A 20,789-nucleotide genomic window follows, 5' to 3' on the forward strand; every position below is an offset into this window, starting at 1 on the left:
ATGTGTAGCTGAGGGCTTGTGTCTGTAATGGGCCCCTCGTGGAGGCGGCCCGGGAGAATGGATGGAGAAGCAGGGGGGTGGTAGGGAAGGAGCTTCGCAGAGGCTGAGCCCATATTTGCACCAATCTGTCTGCCGAGGGGAGCTGTACAGATTCCAAGAGAGGCCGTGTGACCGAGCTCCATTAAGGCAAGTCACGGCTGATTGCCTTTGCAGCCAACAGATGCAAATCATTCATTGCTTTGTAGATTAGAGTTATTCTCCCGAGTTAAGAACCTGAGATTGATCGAAAGCACTTGGAGATAGAGCAGTGTTATCAGTTTGGCAGGGGGAAATGGTCCTGGTTTTGAAACCTAGCCAAGCTTAATCATGGAGTGGTGGGTGGAGTCCGATGTCTTCAAAGAAACGGCAGCTTGCATCCGTTTGACCAACTGATGGAGATCCAAGTGTAATGTCATCCTGGAAGCGTCCCTATGGGGGGACGGTGCCGGGCCTGCTGGACAGCAGACCCTGCTTCCTTGCTGAGTAATAAAGCCTTCTGGGGCTTCTGGCATCTTCCTCATCATCCTTGCTGCCTGAGATGGGAAATTTCACTTGAGGGTGAGGTTGGTGGGGGGGGCGGGTGCTGTACATGCTGGGTGAGCCCAGCTGCTGTAGGAAGTAGCTTTGGGTGATGGAAGTACGTTTCCTTCCCCTGGGGCCCTCTGGAGTGACTTTCCTCAACACAAGCCAGCCCAAGTCACATCTCTGAGGACCTTGGATGAACCTGACCTAGAGGCGGAAAGGACCCTCCGTGTCTTAAGGACCCTTCAACCAGAGATGACCTCTGTTCCTTCTGCCCATATTCCATTGTCAAGAGTTAGCATGAGACCAGAAGAAGTAGATGGTGCCCAGCTGCCACTGCTGGAAGTTTCGATCAAGGACCCGGTAGACGGATCCTAGTGAAGAAAAGGAAGAAAAGTCTAGCGCAGATCTTCACGTGCTTCGGGAGCCAGACGTACTCTACAGTCCCCAGTGCTGCAGAACCGGAAATAATTTGTAAGCCTTTCCATGAAGCCAGCGCTCAGCGAAACAACAGCTTAGCTCAGTCAGTGTTTGCCCGGTACCCTGTGTCTTTACAAAGAACGCTTAGAGGAGTTCCCACTGACAGCAATTCCTCTAGCGCATGATGAGAAGACGCTGGGAGGGCGGAGCACCTGTTGTGGTGATGAGTAGAGCTCCAGACAACAGCAGCAGCGACACCGGAATGTGTGCAGCCAACAAAGCCTTGGACATAAACTCAGAGACGCCGTGGCGTGAATGGATGTATGTTTGGTCGTGTCTAGTGACGCCCAAAGTCATCGTCATAAAGAGTTCGTGCGCTGCCCTGCTGAGAGCTGGTGGTGACCCGACCCTTTGTGGAGCGCTGTTAGGGCTAGAGTAGGATGTTTGGAGACCACCTCGGCTTGCTGGGAGCTGTGCTTGGGGGAGATGGTAATTTGATCCTGTAGACCTGAAGGCCAATCTTGAGCTGCGCCACCATAACCACAGATCTGATCAGTGCAACCCTGTGTAGACCTTTTCCCCCTTGCACTTCCCAGTGAGGACCTTGGGATGCGTCCATGCGATCAAGCTACCAAATAGGAGCATCCCCTTCCGATGACCCAGTCGGTCAAGAACTCAACATTGACTCAGAGATTCTGTCTCCATCTGTTGGCTTGAGAGCCATTTCTTTCCTATGAAAACGCATGCTGGGCCCCTCATGGTGAGCCGCGTACTCCTGGTGGAGGCAGATGTCAGGGCAGAGGTAGAGGGAGGGTCCATGCCTGGTAGCGTGGACGGGGTTGGAAAGGCCACTCCCCGGCCTGAGGACTGACCGACCTTCTGGGCTTTTCTTCCCCCAGATACCCATTTCCCATGGTGTTCAGCAGCTGCAGCCGGCGGGACCTAGAGAACAGTCTGGAGAAAGGGATGGGAATGTGCCTCTTCAACCTGCCGGAAGTGAAGCAGTCCTTGGGGGGCCAGAAGTGTGGCAATGGCTACGTGGAGGAAGGGGAGGAGTGCGACTGTGGGGAGCCAGAGGTAAGAGGGCCTTCTCCCCAGTGTCTGCCTCCTACCACACTAGGACAAGCGTTCTAGAAACTCAAGATGCACAAGTCATGCCCGGCCACCCCAAGCCAGCCTCGCAACCCAGGCGGGCTCTTGCTTGCATTTCAACGAGCTCTCGGGCTAAGTTTGAATCCCTGGGCTCCCACAGACAAAGAGTCACCTTTATCGAAGGGCATCATGACTGGGGCCCGCTGAGGACAAGAACAATGAAGAGGCGTTTAGCTCTGAGTTTGACGGAAAGCAAGCCGCAGATCCCAACTTCCAAAGCTAATAAGCGCCATCTTTGTAAGACGTGCGACCAGAGGGGAATGTGAATAAGCAGCGTGCATTTTCAGCCAGGAGCTGCATCCCCTCCCGTTAAAGTACCCCCTGCTGGCACAGCCCCCTCTCTTGGCAAAACCCCCGGCTCCCTGGCAGAGCTGTTCACTGGGTGAGCTGGCAGGAGCAATCGGCAGAAGTAGGGAGCTGCTTTAACCCTGGCTCCAGCGAGGCCCAGGGAACTGCCCTGGCTCTGTAGGCTTCTGAGTGAAAGGAATGGACACCACGTTGACCTGCCATTTTTCCATGATCTTGAGAGAGAACGGGGGAGGCGAGTCCCAGGGAGCCCACCTAAGACCCCAGGGCACGCCAAGAGGCTATGTTTGGAGTGCACCAAAGTGAGGCCCTTCTACACGAGGGAGCCCCTCCCGCCTCGAAGACAAGGTCAAGGAGGGCTTGGCCCAGTTCAGAGGTTTGATGAGGATGCGGGAAGATGAGCGGTTTCAGAGGGTTGCTCTGAAGGGGGATTCGAGCGTGGAAGGAAATCATGCTGAGGCCCCGGCATCCTCGAAGTCCTGTCTCCCCGTGGAAACAGCTGGTTTGTAGAATCAGCTCCTCTCCCAGGCTTCCCAGTGGGCTCGGGCCGGCATCCTCTCCAGGCATGCTCCAGGTGAGTAAGTATTGGGGCGTGTTGAGAAATTAAGGGGTGTGTGGTGATGATGGCACCGTCCCCAGGTGATGGGCATGGGTGTCAAGAGGGAGCAAGTCCTAATTATGGGTTCCAGATGCCCTTTCTAGGACTGACAGAGGAAAACTTGAAACCAACAAGGGAGAGCGAATGCAACAACAACAACAAGAATCCTGGAAGGCCATGTTAATTACCTGGGGGAAAAATTAGCTTAAATTACCCATCTTTCTCCGGAGAAGCCAACGTTGACTTAAAATAGTTTTTCTTTGAGTTGAGTACCTTACAGTTGCTTATGAATTTAAGTCGATCTGACGGCTGTTTGCGGAGCCACGAATTCTCCAGGTTGGAAGGACTTTACTAGCTGCCATGGCCCCATTGGACCCCATTGGACCGGCATGACTGCCATCATAACAATGCTTTTGTTACTACCGCCGCCGCCATCACCATCTCCACCACCGTCATTGCCCTCACTCTTAGCACCACCACCATGACAGTGGCCATCCTCACTGTCACACACCGTCACCACCACTGCCTTCCCACCTCCACCATCACTGCCAACAGTCACCACCATGACCATCCTTACCATCACCCTCACCACCACCACCGTTTGTTAGCACTATCACCATCACACTGTGCCAGCATCACTGCACTGTCACCCAAGGACCACCACCAGCACAACGGTCATTGTCATCCCTTCTCTATCATCACCACCATCCCCGTTAGCTTCACGATTAGCACCAGTGTCACTCTTCCCACCATCTTCCATATCCACCGTATCACTACACCCCCACCACCATCTCCACCCTCACCCTCACTGTCAGTCCTACAACCACCACCCTGATCCTCCACAACCACTGGCAGCGCATCATACCACCACCTTCAGTCCTACATTCACCACCATGACCACCACTACCATCATGAGATGAGCCAGTTCTCAAGTATCTGACCTTTGTAGCCCGGGCTTGGCAGGGGGGTCACTACCTACCTCACGTCCCAGCAGCACATTGCATCGCAGGGCAGCTTCTTCGACGGGGAGACACGTTTCCTTCACCAAGTATCAGATCTACCTCCGTGCAGTGCCCGGCTCGGTCTTCCTGTGGTGGGGATCATTTCATAGGGTAAGGGCTTGAGTCTTAAAGTCACATTCCCCCCGGCCAGTGATCTTCCTTCAAAGAGACCTTTGCATCATAGAGAAGCCTGTGGTGCCTTCCTCTCCTTTTCCTGGGGGCTTGTCCAGGTCCACGCTCTCAACGGGCAAGCCATGTGACAGCATGTGTCCAACTCCCCACCCAACCTATAACCTGGTCCCTGTATCCCCCTACCCAGTGCTCGGATCCTGGAAAGAGCCTTCATGTCTTTGCGTCCTCGTGGCCCATAGAGGAGCTCCTTGCGTGAGGGCTACAGGAGCATGTGGGTGGATTCAGCACAACCCCGAGCAGCACACAACCGGGGCCAGCTCTCTCATTCCCGTGAGAACCTTCGCTCCTTGCAAAAGGAGCATCCGAGTCTCTCCCAGGCCATCAGGCTGAAGGACCCATGCTTACTCCCTTCATGGTGAGAATGGCAATGAGGGTTTGTGCAGAGAAATCTCCCAGAGCGTCATTACTCGTTCTTTGGAAAATAAGTAGTTCTGGGTTCTCTGGAACTTCCCTGTTGGAGTGCTGAAAAATAAATAAATAAATGCAGCAACAGATGAGAGATGTGCCTCTTCTGATAAATATGGTCCTGCAGAAGAAAGAGATTCTGGGTAGGTTAAAGGCTGAAGCCTTCCCGTGCAGGGCATGGGATTGATCTCAACCATAAGGCTGTCCTGACAGGTCACTCGCTCTTCCCTTCCTGCTAGCAGGGCTAGGACCAGCCTTATCTCCTGTGTAAAGTCAGTAGGGTGCCAAGAGCTTGCAAATTATCAATGAAGCTTCGTTATCTCCCTTTCTCTCTCACACATGATCAATCCCCTTTGAAGTTGGAGCCATCGTGTTGGGCTGCGTCTCCGTCTCCGTGGGAGCTGCTGCTGACATTTTTTGGTGCTTAGGTCGGGGTAGGAAGGGTAGAGATCTGCGAGGGTCTTAGGAGCTAGATTTAGCATGGCTGACTTAACTCGGGTTGTCCGGGAACTCTGTACTTTGGTTCATGTGGCATCCGTAGAGCCATTTGGAAGCTAGCAATCAGGACAGGGTTGCTGGGCTCTGGAGGGTACAAAGCAAGAATGAAAGTAGCTGTGGTGGCAGTGTGGTTGAAGCGCTTGCCTACTAACCACAGGATCGGCTGTTCAAACCCACCAGCTGCTCCTAGGGAGAAAGCTGAGGGCAGCTGGCCGGGAAAGATTTGACGGTCTCTGAGACCCCAAGGAACAGTTGTGCTCTGTCCTGCAAGGTCTCCGCAAGTCTGAATCCACTCCACGGTCGTGCAGTTGTGTGTGGGAACAGAAACTCAACTAACGGATACCTTTCAAAGAACAAAACAAGTTACCAAATGGTTTAGCAGGGATAAGCCCCTGAGTTAGACACCCTTACTGCTGGGGAAGTTACAGCGATGACTGCTGGTTGGCAGTTTTATCTAAGTGTTTATGTAATGCATTCCAGATGTTGATAAAGTCCTGGAACACACTTAAAGTGCCCTAGCTGTCGATGTACACATCACAGGAGTGGAGTACATGGTAAAGACCGGCTGAAAGCCCAAGCTGTTTTAGTGTGACGTGGGATGTGGCTGAGGGGAACTTCACTGTAAATCCACCAGTTTGATAAAACCTGGTTTAATTGCATCTGTGGTTCTAGTGATGCAGTTTATTCAGAAGTAGGTGGTTTTCAGGAGTAAGCGACTACACCCCTCACCTCAGGCCTGCTTGGCTTCCTTCTAGCTGACAGTGTGAATTCTTTGGAGTGCACCGTGGAGTGTCCAGTAAACTACAAGGATACTGGTAAAGGAAGCCATAGGAAAGTCTCTACAGACCTCTCCTTCTTCTGATAAAGAATCTCTTCCCTAACCATAATCCCCAAGGAAGGTTGGGAGGCTGGTGTTTTTAAGTACAAAACCCACTGCCACGGAGCTAATCCTGGCTCAAAGAGGCCCTGTCTGTGGCCTCCCCGGCTGTCACTCTTCATAGGAGCAGACAGCCCATGTTTCTCCTGTGGAGCAACTGGGGGTCTGAACAGCCAACCTCACAATTAGCAGGCCACTCTCACCTGACAGTGCCACCAGGGAAAGGACTTCCTAAAGACCCTAGATGAACTGTGGAGGCCAGTTTAGAATTGAGCAAAATGAATCACTCTCTCCTTTTTTGCTGGAGCAAAAAAAAAATGGGGTGGGGTGGGAGAAGTCAGTAGCACAGGAGTTTATATCAAACTGAAGCCATGCGTGGTGACAAGTTTCACCAGCCTCTAGCTCAATGATATATATACACACCAGCAGCATGGCAACGCATGTTTTGAAGGAGCCTCAAGCTCTAGAAACATGATCCACGGGTTGGCTCGGCCCACAGGTAGTGCAGCTCACTAGCTCAAGCAGCAGCATGCTGGTCTGATTACGAGTAGGAAGAAGATGGGATGCAGCTATTTTTATTTTTATCTTCGTCACTCTCCAAGCTACAACCTGATAAAACTCTGCCCACATGTTCCTATTGGCCTAGTTGGTACAATAAACCAAAGATCACAGTCCCCTTCAAATAAGCAGACACAGCCCACACACCTTCCTTTCATCCCCAACCCCAGCAGCCCTGCCTTTTGATTGCACTTCCAAGTGGCCAGAGAGCCTGATCTGTGCAACTCCCTTCCTGGACTGTGCATGGGTGACCTCCACAGGTCTTGGGCTAGATTTCAAGGCACGGTGGTTCAAGCAAGGAGCACTCCTGGGCCTGTCGGTCAAGGTCAGTGGTTCAAACCCACCAACTTCTCCGCAGGAGAAAGATGAGGTGGTCTGCTCCCAGAAAGATTGACAGTCTGAGAAACCCTATCTAGGTTGACAGTGAGTCTGAATCAACTGGACTGTAGTGGGCCGATGGCTCAAGCACAGACCATTAGACTTGGTTACCAACTGCTGCACTAGAGCACAACGGGCCTCGAAGGGTGAAGCTTCTATGTCATGTTGTTGTTGTTGTTGTTGCTGTTGGGTGTCCTCAAGTCGCTTCTGACCCACAGTGACCTCACGTGACAGCTGAACTGCCCCATTAGGGTTTCTTGGCTGGGTTCTTTGTGAGAGCAGGTCCCCAGGGCTCGCTCCACGCGGTCTCCTGGCTGTTCTGAACCACCCACTTCCAGGTCACTGTCCCATGCTTAGCCATGTGCACCACCAGGGCTCCTGGAAGGTTTTGTGCATCTGTGTCTGCAGAGGTGGGGAGAAGGCGGAGCCCTGGCGGCACAGTGTGTGATGTGCTGTGCTGCAAAGCAGAGGATCAACGGTTTAAAACCACCAGCCCCTCAGCGGGAGAACAATGAGGCTTTGTATTCCTGTAAAGACTTACAGTCTCGGAAATCCGTCCGTCCGTATGGTCGCTCTGAGTCAGCACGGACTCTGGGGCAGTGAGTGTGTTTGTTGTTGTCTTCACGTCGGCACCTTTGGGCTCAAGCACAACCACCATGGTACGGGTGGCGCAGGGCCAGGCAGCAGTGCGCCCTGTGGTCCTGGGACTTGAGAGGTGCCCGTGGGTCTGCTTGGGGGTTTGCAGGGAGGAACACAGACACTCTGTGAGCAGTGGCTCCCACGTGGCTGGCTAACGACTCTTATCTCCTCTTCCAGGAGTGCACAAACAGCTGCTGCAACGCCACCACCTGCACCCTGAGGCCAGACGCTGTGTGTGCACATGGGCTGTGCTGCCAGGACTGCCAGGTAGGCTGCCTGGCGTGCCTGCCCTATGCCTGGGCCATCCGCAGCCCACACTGATGGCCCCAGCAGGTGCCCTCGCTCCTGAGCACACCACTTGGCAGTGCTCACCTTTGCCTTTAGCGTGACTTGCATACGTGAGCTGTGTTTGGGGATGGGTCACTGGTGGGCTAAAATGTCACTGGGCCTCATGAGGAGTCCTCTGCAGGGGGTCTTGACTGACCCCTAGTCTGCACTCTTTAAGATTTTGTGTTCTGTTCCACATGCTTCTTTTTTTCATTTTTCCATAATTATGAGATTACGTTCATTCTTAATCATCCAAACCCATTGCCATGGGGTTGATTTTGACTCAGGGACAGCGTAGTACAGGGTAGAATTGCCCTTTTGGGTTTCTGAGACTGTCCATCTTGTTTTCTCCCCACCCCTTCTCTTTTTCTCAATTTTAGAACATCCCCACCCCCACCCCGCCCCTAGTAAAATCGCCTTTAGAATGAGTTGTGTTATTCCTCCCCCCACCTCCCCCATTTTTCCTAGGATCCACCTCTATGTGTCTGACTGGAAAGTTGGCAGTGGAGCCCGAAGGGCACCGAGAGCCGGGTGATGAGGAAGCTTGGGAAATGGGTGGTAGAGGTTGCACAACATTGTGAATATGATTAATGTCGCTCACTCACACACTTAAAACTCTCTCCCTGCCACCCAGTCAGTGCCAACTCGCAGTGACCCCCGGGACAGGGTAGAACTGTCCCTGTGAGTTTCTGAGCCTGTAACTCTTTATGTGAGTAGAAAGCCTTGGCTTTCTCCCTCAGAGCAGCTGGTGGTTTTGAGCTGCTCAGCACATGGTTAGCAGCCCAAAATGTAACCACTGTGCCCTGGCATATGGGTACGTACATAAACTTATTAAAATTTTATTGTACTTTTGATGAGAGTTTTCAGTCAATTGAGGGCCCATTTAACCCTTAACACCTGAATTTTTAATTTCAGGGAAAATTGTTTTTGTTTTTATTCTTTACTTTCATAGTTATCAATATATATTAATATATACACTTAATTAAATGTTACGAAAATGTCGCACTCGGCGTTATAGGGTTAACAATTTCCACACCAATTATTCAGTGACATTGTTTTAGTCTGGGTAGGCTAGAGAAACAAATTCATAAACACGCATGTGTCGATAGGAAAGAGCTTTGTATACAAGAGCAGTTGAATATTGAGAATATTGAGACAACATTCCAGTCTGGTCCAGATCAAGTCCATAAGTCCAATATTAACCCATATGTCCGCGACCAATCTGTAAATTCCTCTTCAGACTCACAAAACACATGCAATGATGCCAAATGCAGGAAGCTCACAGGCCAGTGGGTGGGAAGTCTTGTGGATCCAGTGGCGTAAGCATCTCAGTGCTGGCAGGGGTCTCCACGTGGCTTCTCCGACTCCAGAGGTCTGGCTCCATCAGCCTCTCTCCATGTGTCTTCTGCACAGGGATGTCTCCCAGGGAGTGAGCAGAGAGAGAGGGTGTATCTCTGCCTCCAAGGAGGAAATCCAGGAGTTCCCAGAACCCTCAGGAGAAGGCCTCCTTGGCTATATCCTGATTGACAGGCCAGACTCCACCCTTCACTCGTAATGCTCTCAAATTGACAACAGATTATATAACTACCACAGACATCGATTACATTTTTTCACAATGCCCCCCTCCCCCTCACCCCTGTTCTTAGTGGTTGCGTTCTGGTTATTCCAATTCCGGTCCTCTGGTGTCCCTGCCTCCCTCCCTTCTCATCTTTGCTTCCGGATCGTGCTCAGCCATCCCTGCTCCTATTGTTGCTTTTCTACAGGAGGGTGGTCCTCGGAGGGCATCCTCTTTGTGCTAGGGATCACTCTGCTAGTTACTTTGAACTAACCTCAGGGACTAGAGGGTTAAAGAGTCAGAGGGAGTTCTTCCAGGCTCCACCAGCCCAGTAAGTCTGGACTTGTCCACCATTGTGTTCGCTTCCCCATTCCTGTTGTTGCTCTCCCGTTCCCACGGCCTCCGGTCAGTGCCTACTCACAGCGGCCTGAAGGCCAGTGGAGAAGCTGTTCCATTCAGATCATCCTTGGCGTGTCTGGTCAAAGTGGTTGGTTGGTCGTGGGAGCCAGGCACCATCTGGTGTTTACTGGTCTCCGGGTAGATGAAGTCATGGTTCCTGTGGACTGTCAACTCCTATAGATTAGTTTCTTCTTTGCATCTTTGACTGACTCCTTTCTCTTCTGTTCTGGGTGAGGAGAGACTGATAATGTCTCGTAAGTGGCCGCTTGCAAACTCAAGACATCGGACACTCCTCCTCAAACTGACGTTGCAGAACATGAGCTTGATGAGCTAGAATCTGTATCGGAGCCCTTGTGATACAGACGGTTAGACACTCAGCTGCTAAGTCAAAGGTTGGCAGTTCAAACCCACCCAGAGGTTCCACAGGAGAAAGACCTGGTGATTCGCTCTCATAGAGATTGCAGCCAGGGAAGACCCTCTGGTGTGAGCAGTGCCCCTCTCTGGCTCACGGGGGCACTCTGTCTGGAGGCATCTAACCACCACAGCACGGTTGCCACCATGCTTTTTGGATGGTTGGTCCAAGCACTCACACTTACTGTTAAAATGCCCAGCGGTGCCATGAGAAGCTCAGGCCACCCTGTGCCCATGATGAAAGGAACTTTGGTACAAGGCGGGTCCCTGCCCTGCTGCCTATCAGCCCCGAGCCTCCCCGCCCTAGGAATGTCTGCCTGCTGGGCTGAGCATCTGCAGGAGCTGTTCCAGGCACTTGGTATAAACGACCTGATCCAAATGCCTTCCTGAAGGTGTTTGCTGCCCCAGCCCAGCCGAGAGTGGCAGTTTTACACCATGGCCATCCCTGCCACCACAACGGCATCTGCCCTGGCCAGCCCATCATCCGCCTCGTGACTCGGCGTGGAGATCCACCCCAAATCAGAGCCTGCGATTGGGATTCCAAGGTTCCAGGGGCCATGTTTTCTTCTTCTTAACTAAGTGGTCCATCTTGGCCGGAAGCTCCCTCTTAGCTCACCCACTGGAGGGAGCATGGCGACGGGGCTGTGCAATGTGTCTGTTGCAGAGCTTGGAGACAGCCTCCGACCCCTTGCTGGGTGGGATTCACTTCAGGGCCAGGGCAGGAGAAGTTGGTACTTCCGGGTACCCAGGGGTACCTGGGAGAGCGCCGCAGGGAGGTGGGGAACAGGGCGGACTGACTCATATTCCAGAGAAAGCCTCCGGCTGTCGTGGGAGTGAGCGAGGAGGCCGGAGGCCAGGCAAGGATGTGACCTCTCTTCCTGAACAACTTTTAAACATGCCCAGTCCATGTCCAGGCCTTCCAGGAGATGGCTGGAGGCTCATCTCATACCTGAGAAGCATGTAGGGATGCCAGCTGTCACCACTGTGCAGTTCAGAACCTGGATCGCCCCACCCCGCTGTGACTCAGTGAGGGGCTGGTGGGTGGTTTCGGCCACCCTTTATGGCCCTGCGTACCACTTACGGTCACTTTGTGTCTCCTCTCCCCCTCAGCAGACCCGAGGCTGCCATTTGGTCATAAATAAACCGGCTCCTAGACCTTTGCCCTGCAGCGTTTTGTTCACTTCTTCCCCCCGAGTTTCACATGTAAGCTTGTGGTGGTGGCGGGGCAGCGGTGGCAATGGCTGAGGTCTTTTTGTGGAGAATTAGCAAGGCCATGGCTATGCCCCCACCCCCACACCCCTGCCCTCTGCTCTTCCTTCAGAGGGCCCAGGGGCCAGCTTCTCTGCTCCTTGGGAGCCCTTGTGTTGCATGAAATTAGAGGCTCCCATTGCTGGCCGACCATGATGGAATGGTAGGACCCAGAGGCCAGCGGATGTGTTGAGCTCCCAGTGCGGTGGAAGGGGCTTTCCTTGAAGCCCCCGCCCCTTGGTTGCAGCTCCTGGTGGGGCCAAGAAGCTTGGAGTTTCATGACTTGATGCCTGAGCTCCCGGGTGCTCTGATGGGGAGGCCCTTGGGAGCCCTCAGCCGCGGCCGTTGGAGGCCCTGACTGCAGTTCATCTGGGAGTCTGCTCTGCACTCTGTGCAGGGCCAGTGCCATGCTGCCCCCTCTCCCTGCAGCTGAAGCCGGCAGGGACGGCATGCCGGGCCTCCAGCAACGCCTGCGACCTCCCGGAGTTCTGCACGGGGACCGGTCCTCACTGCCCACCCAACGTCTACCTGCACGACGGCCATGCGTGCCAGGGGCTGGACGGTTACTGCTACAATGGCATCTGCCAGACTCATGAGCAGCAGTGTGTCACGCTCTGGGGACCAGGTGGGTGCTCGACATGGAGGGAGCCCATGGCCACGTGGGGCCCGATGTGGGGGAGCCTGTGGGCCTCGTGGGGGCAGGGGCTGGGGAGGCGGTGGCGTCTAGTGGGACTCTGACCCATTCCCAGGCTGTAACTCTTTATGGGAGTAGAGAGCCTCCCATTTCTCCCTGGGGAGCACCAGGTGGTTTGCAAACTGTTAATCTTGTGGTTAACAGCCCAACACTTCAAGACTTGCTTCAGGCTGGGCTGCCACACCCCTGTTAGGAAACTCAGTGTTTGACCCATAAACCCTATGGGAGCGGGCGGATGGGAATGTTCCAGGCCTTCAGCACACAGCATGCTGAGCACTAGGGGTAGTACAACCCCACCCCCACCCCCACCTTGTCACATCTGGCCCCATTTCCAAACTGCAGATCGTGAGAAGTGTTCTGCCTGAAGGGCTGCAGCCTGAGCTCTAGGACAAGCGGGCGTCTCCTGGGGCTGGGTCCTTCTGCAGCGGAGCCCACCAGCTGTGCCAGCCGGGGATGGGAGCGAGCACAGGCTGGCTGCCAGAGTGAGGGGCTCACAGCCCCATCTGTGTGCCACTCAAAGGCCCACAGGTGTGCTCCAGGGTTACCTGGGGTGGGGGGGTGCCACATCCTGGACCCTGACCCAGCCAGCCCCAGGTGAGACCCCCAGGCTGGGGTGTGGGGTCTCACTGCGACAGGCGCAGCGCAGGCACTCAGAATCCACCACGAACCTCTAGTCCTCTCAGCTCAGCCGGTTTGAACCACCCCAGCCTCCTCTCCGGCGAGTGAGGTCACTTTGGGACAGAGGCTACTGCTCGGGGCAGTCTTCAGCCCAGCCTGCTCCCAAGTCCAGCCAGCAGGCGCCCCTTCTTCAGTTACTGGACTTTGCAATGCTTTGGCGGGTAGGGAGTGGCATCCAGGGGCCCAGCACACAGCGTGCTGAGCATGGGGGGAGGGGGGCCCTCCGGGGAGTAATCCCGCCCTGTTGGGCTGTCACATCTGGCCCCATTTCCAAATTGAGGTCAGTGGGACTCCATGCTCTCTCGGAGTCCTGCCACGCTGTGACTCAGCTGGCTGTGCAGGGTGGTGTGGGGGCCAAGGCTGTAATTCGGGGTCATTTTTCAATTTTTTTTTTTTTCGGTTTTGATTTGGCTAAGTGTTCACAGAGAGCCTTGGTTTTCCATTCCACAGAGCATACACATGGTGATGCGCGGCGACAGTCCTCCCCCGCTTTCTCCCTGCGTTCCCGTTTCCACACGGCCCCCTCGGCCTCCGGAGCTTCGTTTCTGGGCAAAGGCCCTTTCCATCTCATTGTCAATGTGTTCATCTGCGTGGCTGTTCACCTATAGGCCTCTGGTGTGGCTGAAGGTTGAGCCGTGGTTGGAGAGGGGGCGGGCGGGGCTTGGTTCCACGGACCAAGTCTTGGGTTCCATCAGTCCCTATCAGACTAGTAAGACTTGTCACCGCAATGGCTTTGAGTTTTGTGCCACATTCCCTTCCAGCTCTGTCCAGGACCTCCTATCCTCCCTGAGCCGAGCAGGTTCAGCGCTTTGGTAGCCGGCACGATCTAGTCCTCTGTTCTCTGTGAGTCACGTGATCCTTTGGACCACCTGGTGAGCGAAGGAGGGCCACCCCCCAGCAGGCCCCTTAGATGATGTGACTCTCGGGCATTTGTCCCGAGTGGACTTCCCTCCCCCAGAATATAAGGTTGAAGTTCTAATCCCTGGTAAAGGTGAACACTACCTTATTTGGAAATGGGCGATTCTTACAGACTTTGTAACTGGAAAGTGAACCTGAAGTCATCCTGGAGTTGGGTGGGTCGATATCCACTCGGAGTGGTGTTCTCATCAGAGAGGGAGAAGAGGCTCAAAGAGACGGAGGGGAGATGGCCATGTGGACAGACTCCGAGATGGGGCAGGCCGAGGACTCCTGGGGAGCACCAGCAGCTGGCAGAGACCTGGAAGGACCGTCCTCCAAGCCTTTGAAGGGTCACAGTCCTCCTGACCCCTTGATTTCAGAGTTCTAGACTCCAGAAGCCTGAGACCGTTTCTGTTTGAGGAAACCACCAGCTTGTGACCCTCCCTTATCACGCCTGAGGCCAGTCTAGCAGTGGACACCAGCCAAGGGCTGGGAGGGGAAGACGTGTCCAGCCTATGGAATTAGTGGCACAGGCCAGGGCACTCATGCACCTGGGGGTGGCCACAGAGGCTTCTGCTTGGCTGGAGCCCCAGATACCCTACCACCGGTTCCTTCATGGGTGACTGCTTAGGGACTTGTGGTATAGGTAGGATGGGGAGAATGCTCACCTCCTGTCAGGCTGGTGGTGTAAGGCCACCTGAGAGGACGAGCCCACGGACCAAACACCTTCCGCAGAGGCCACGTCTGGCCCGCAGCACATCAGGATGCCCTCCCAGCACCTGGCAGCCTCCCTGCAGGCCCTGTGCCCTCTCCCCTGAACCAGGTCAGGATGCAACCTCACGCTGCCCCTACACAACTTGTGATCCTGGACAGAGCCATTCGCAGGGCCAGTGGTAGCTTGCCCAGTCCTCTGGGGGCCCTGGGCCCCTCCTGGCCGGATGTGCCGAGCCGAGAATGTCTGACTGTTCTGTTGCAGCAAGTGGTTTCTGCGAACTTGTCACAATTCACACAAGGAAATCATTAGCAGGATTTCGTTTCCCCGTCCGTGAGCAGAGGCACTGGGACCCGGACCACGTTTGCTTGGAGGTCATCTCAGGCCTCCTGGAAGCTGAGTCCACACTGTGTGTACCCTGAAGACCTGACCGAGTCATTGAGTCATGCTGAAGTCTCCGGTTACATCCGGGATGGCCTTGACTCGTCACCCAGCGCGGGCTGCCCAAACACTGGCCGGATGGATCCCTCCCTCCCGGTAACGAGTCCCTCCTGAAATCAGCCCTTCACCTTCCAGCCTTGGATGTCAGTACCTTGCCCCGGCTTCCCAGGCTCTATACAAATAACACGACAGAAAACGCAAACCACATGCCTGCGAGTCCTCCCCGGCAGTTCGGATCCTCATAGGCCATTAGGAAACCCTTTGGGCTTTGAGTTCATTTGTGTTTCTGAGTGTTGTTGCCAGGAGGGGTGATTATTCCCCCCACCAACCTCCACCCCCGCTGCTTTTCGCCCGTAAATCTTGCCTCTCGAGACTCTGCGGCCGTGCCCGGCACGTGAGTGTTACCTGCTGTTCAAACGGCGTCCCTTGCGTTTAGCACAGTGTAGCCTTAATATCCACAAAAATTTTCTGTCCGTCTGCAGTGGCCTTTCTCCTCCTGAAATAGAGCTGGAGACGCTTCTGCAGACAGCTCATTTACTCGGGCCAGCGTTGTTGATCAGCTGGTTCCTGAAAACATCGTTTGTAAATCCATCTCCTGGATAACGACCTTTCTGGGGCCAGAAACAATTTACATCAGGAAGGCCCTGAAATATGTCCGTTTTATGTAGTTTATCACTCACCAGAATCGGGTGCCGTGTGATTTGTGCGCCGTGAGCTGGCCGGGCAGCGTTTATGGGTTGGTAAATACTCGGTGCTTATCTGAAAGGCTGGTTTAAATGAGTTTGGCTTCTCATGACCCACCGGTGGGGCAGAGTCTATTGTCACCTGGAGCCCTGGAGGCAGCAGGTTCTTAGAGGAAGATATTCTTGCCCAGAGGCGTGTTGCTCGGGAATGGGGGTCCCGAGCCCAGAGTGGGAGAGGGAAGCCTGTAGCTGGTTCCCTGGGCCTTCGCTCTCCGAGGGATGCAGAGGGAAGGGAACCCGAGGGAGAAATGCAGCCTCTGCCCGTCGGATTAAAATGCCTTTCCAGAAGCAGGAACAGAGAAATCCCAGGGCCATCCCGGAAGAAGAGCCTGTGGGCAAGCTCTGTCTGGATTGGCAGAGGCACCCGAAGCTGTGGCAGGGAAACCCGGGGACAGAGCAGAGGAGGCCGGCTGAGGCAAGGAGACCATGAGACAGAACTGGGGACCAGCGTCTGGTCAGTGAGCCTGTGAGTCGGAGCATCAGGCTGGCTTCCCGGCAGAAGCCAAGGGGCACGTGGCTGAGAGGCTGAGGGCCAGCGAGACTAGCTGCTGGCGGAGGAGAGGTGTCCCTGTGAACCCATTCTTGTATCCTTGCTGTTGGTGGAGCCTGCCTTGTGGTCACCTGTTACCTTCCAACATAGACTCCCTTAAGTGTGAGTGTTTAAAATAAAAATGTTTTAAAGCCTTTCTCCTGGACATTGATGAGAGGGCTTGGAGAAACTGGCGATGGGAGCAGCTGATTGGATGACTGCAGAGGTGCAATTTGCATCGTGGCTTCCTTGGGCAGAAATGAGGAGAGGGCATCAGTTGTGGGCTTCTGGCAAGATGCCACCTTCCTCGTTTCGGGAGAAATGAGGACGGAGCTTTTGCACTAAAATGACAGACTGACGAAACTGCTCATCCCGATCCGATCCTCTGGTCCCTAAATCATTGTAACCCTCAGTGTGATGCCAAATTATAGCCGATGGCCAAGGGTTAACTTGCACTCACCAGGTCTTGCCGTGCCAAGAATCCACGGGCTTTCTGGGTGGATGTGATACTGCAGGGACCGAGCAATCATGGGCCTTTTATCTTTCTTTCTTTTCCCCATCAGACAGCCTGAAGTTTTTGGTTTAAACTTTGGGGAACAGGGTGAAGGTTCCCGACGAAAGTCCATTTTCCGTCCGTGCAGCAGTCCGTACGCGCTTTGATTCGTGTCATTGGAGGATGGAGTGGCCAGTGGCTTCAAACCACCCACCTTTTGTGTCGCAAAAGTACCCCGTCCACCAGGACTAACTGAACAACACAAAGTGCAGTCTCATACTGAAAGTGGTCCTCCCCACCCCTCGTGCTCCCACAGGCAGGGGAGGTGGGCAGGTTGCAGGGGAGAGGGGAGCGGGCAGAAGATGACCAGAAGGAGCGAGCGGGATCCCAGAAGCAGAGTGTGTGAGAGGTGTAGCCATGCCGTTGAGATGGAAGAAAATCCCAGAGGAAACAAAAGGCACTTGATAAGGAGCGGGCACCCTTGCTTTCTGCATCGGCACAGGACTGTTTCCAGCATGGGGTCATGACCCTTGCAGAAGCGATGACAGGCAGTGTGTCTGCTGTGGCCCTATAAAAGGGACCGAGGAAGGGGCGCGGGGTATATGGCTGGAATGGCTGATGCACTGAGGGGCCGTGGCCGAGGCAGCTACGGATCTCAAGTGTGCAAGGTGTTTTCTGCTCAGGTTTTGCACTGAGAGGCTTGTCCTGTCTGCTGAGGTGAGGAGTCAGACACAGACCAAAGAAAGATGTTTTTTTTCTTAGTAACGACAAGGCCTTGTTCCCTGTGGGGAAGGAGTGTCTTAAGGAAGCCCACAGTCCCCCTAAAGGCATACAGGGCTGAGGAGCGAGGGACAGGGCTGGGCTTGAGGAAACCAGAGTCCTGGGTGGAAGCTCCCAGAGAGCCGCTGGGTGAGAAGGCTCGAGCACGGTGCATTTACAAGAATGTGGGGCATGTCCCTAACTTTCCCATACAGCCTTCAGCAGAAGATCCTCTGCTTTCGGGGTCTGAGCATCCATACCCCCAGCTGGGCAGGCTCCTTCCGCAGCAGGGAGAGAGGCTACTGCCGGCTGTTTCCTGACCTCTCTGCCACCCATCCCCTCTCTGGACGGTCGAATCCCTTTGGTCCACAAGGACTCTGGGAATCCCCTCTGCCTTGCAAACCCAGTGCTCGCTCTCTGGGGGCCTTTATGGAAGGGAGCGTGTTTTGCAAACCCCCTAGCGTGTGCGTGCTCACTCTCTCACACGCCTTCTCCCCCCACCCCCACCCCCCATGGCTGCCCACATTGGTTCACGCGTTGCCCTCCCTCTCTGGAGTGGGCCGGAGCTTGCAGTTGCTCACCGGAATCGTGTGGGAGGCCTTGGGAAAAAGCAGGCTCTTCCTTCCTGGCAGCCAACAGCTGACTTCCATGGATGCTGGGTCCAGTGGGGCCTGGCCTCCCACCTCCGGCAGCTCCGGATCAGGGACCTGAGGAGGAGGGCGCCCTGGCATGCTTGCTGTGTCACGTGTGCAGCCCGGAACAGAGGCCACCATGGGCTGACCCTCGGGGCTTCTCCTGGCCAGTCCACAGCCAGAGTCAGCCCCTCCCCCAGGCTCGGCCTCCCTGGACCCAAACACATGCCCCTGCCCGGAGAGCTGGCTGGTGTCCAAGGGCAGAGTGCTGCCCAAGGAAACAGCTGGACAGCCTTGCACAGAACAACCATCACCACCACATACACACCACACACACACACACACACACACTGTCACTTCTGTTTCAGGTGCTAATCCTGCCCCTGGGATCTGCTTCGAGAGGGTCAACTCAGCCGGTGACCCCTACGGCAACTGTGGCAAAGACTCCCGAAGCTCCTTCGCCAAATGTGCCATGAGGTAGGGACCCGCCCAGGCTGGTGACATCGCTGCTTGGTCCCACCCCCTCCCCAACGGCCCCTGCCCCCCAAGCCTAGGCCTGGTCCCACACACTGTCCCTCTGAAACAGCTTGTTCTTGCCCTTCCAGAGATGCCAAGTGTGGCAAAATCCAGTGCCAAGGTGGTGCCAGCCGGCCAGTCATTGGTACCAATGCCGTTTCCATAGAAACGAACATCCCACTGCAGGAAGGAGGCCGGATTCTCTGCCGGGGGACCCATGTCTACCTCGGGGATGACATGCCAGACCCAGGGCTGGTGCTGGCTGGCACAAAGTGTGCGGATGGAAAAGTAAGCCTGCCCCCCCCCATCCAGTGCCCCCTGGAAGGCAGCCAAGAGGTGGCCGTTGCCTCCCCAGGGCTGGGCTCCGCGGCCCCCTGGTCTCCAGTGCAGGTCTTTACCCTGGAAGGGATGGACAAACTAGCTCCCACCCCCAGGTATGACCATCGGCTTGGCTTCACTACCTGAGACGGCTCAGGAGACACTTCTGGGCTGCGTTATCAGCTTCCAGCCAGGATGTGGCTTGGGAGGGGAGCCCGGCAGCCTCAGGTGTTGTTTCTGGAACGGTGGTCTAGGCTTGGGGCACGGAATTCTCGGGGCTTGTTCTCACCTGGACAGAATGGGAGCTAGAGTGTTTTCCACACTGTCCCCTCCACAGATATGCCTCAACCGCCGCTGCCAAAACATCAGTGTCTTTGGGGTCCATGAGTGTGCGGCCCAGTGCCACGGCAGAGGGGTAAGTGCGCCACGCCGCCTCCCGCCCCTGGAACATCCCGAGCAGGTGACGCAGGAGCACAAGCCTTTCCCAGATCCAGCGGGTTTTTCTGAAGCACAGCCCTGGAGTCTCTGAGATTCTTTCTTCTGTGGATTGCCCTTTCTTTGACCTTGAAACAGCGTCAGAAAGGCGATTACCATTTCACAAAGAAAGTCTGATTGAGCAGCAAGTGTCTTTCCAGTGAGCCTTCTGTGATTAAAAAGACGGGTGCCCTCATTTTCAAAGTCATCTTTGGGCCAGCCTTCCTCCCTGAAGAATTTCACCTCTGAGGACCTGGGTGGGCTTAGCGTCCACACGCAAATGCGCCCAGAAGGAAGGAGAGATGGGCGTGCCTGGTGTGGAAGCCACATGTGGGGGGCTCCAGTGAAAAAATGCTGTGGTTGTAGCTCCGAGGACCTTGGCCCTGGGTTAGGGTGGGGGTGGGAGAGGGAGGTGACGGCTCCCGGTGTTCTAAACAGGCATTGTTGTTTTTGTTTTTGTTTTCTGGAGGGGCTTAATGATCACCAGTGGTGTCATAGACTCTTGATTAGCCATGCGTGTGTTTCCCGAGTGCCTGTGCCACAGAAAGAGTGCTCCAGACACTATTTTGGACACTCACGGATGCTCATTGAGGACCGTGACCTAGAAGGATGGGTTTGCATAGAATCCTTGTGCCGTGGCCTGAAGGATGGCGTGCCACCTCCAGTGGGCTTGTGGACCGTGCCTGGGGCTCTTTGCATGAAAAGGGGGAGGGGAGGGCTTCGTTGGGCCGCAGCTCTCTCTGAAGCGGCTGTAAGGGTGGTACAGCCCAGTCCGCTGCTTCGCTGGTGGAAACTGAGCCCAGGGTTGCATGAGCAGTAGCAGAAATGCCTCATGTTCTTGGGGCATGTTATCAAGAGGAACCAGGCCCTGGAGGACATCCTGAAGTAGAGAGCCAGCCAATAAAAGGAGGAAGTCTCTCAACGAGACGGAGACAGCTGGCTCCAGCCGTAGGCTCATCTGTAGGATGACAGTGAGAATGGTGGAAAAGCAGGCAGGGTTGTGTGCAGCAGCGCAGTGCCCCAGGACAGTGGACCCTGTATCTCGCTCAGCGGTACAGACGAGGAAGGTTCTAAGTCCACGGGTCAGATGACAGGCTGGAGGCTTCTCCTAACCCTTGGAGCAGCAGGGGCTGATGAACCCAAGAGGGGGAAGTCAGGTGGCAGGCTGCTGGCTGCCGAAGCAAATGAACTCAAGGTTGGCAGGGAAGGTGCCAGTCTGCTGACGATGCCCAGGACCAGCAAGCAATACGGCAGACTGCTGGCTCGGGACCAACACGGGACTCAGACTCAGCAAAAAGCAAGCAAGCTTTCCCACAGCCTCCACCTGTGTTGGCAGCATGCCACCTACCAAGGAAGCTTCCTTTCAGTTGACTGGTTG

General features: G+C 54.9%; 1 protein-coding gene across 1 annotated transcript in view; it reads left to right on the plus strand.

The window, feature by feature from the left end:
• ADAM12 (ADAM metallopeptidase domain 12) overlaps window positions 1–20,789 on the plus strand; it is a 286,161-nt gene that overhangs the window by 236,760 nt on the left and 28,612 nt on the right. The window contains 6 exon segments of the mRNA XM_045291382.1: window positions 1,881–2,058; window positions 7,763–7,852; window positions 11,955–12,150; window positions 18,472–18,580; window positions 18,709–18,907; window positions 19,275–19,434. Coding sequence (XP_045147317.1) covers window positions 1,881–2,058; window positions 7,763–7,852; window positions 11,955–12,150; window positions 18,472–18,580; window positions 18,709–18,907; window positions 19,275–19,434 — 932 coding nt within the window.

Source organism: Echinops telfairi, unplaced genomic scaffold (assembly GCF_000313985.2).
Source record: "Echinops telfairi isolate 266 unplaced genomic scaffold, ASM31398v2 ScPeMD7_70;HRSCAF=299, whole genome shotgun sequence".
Taxonomy (NCBI): domain Eukaryota; kingdom Metazoa; phylum Chordata; class Mammalia; order Afrosoricida; family Tenrecidae; genus Echinops; species Echinops telfairi.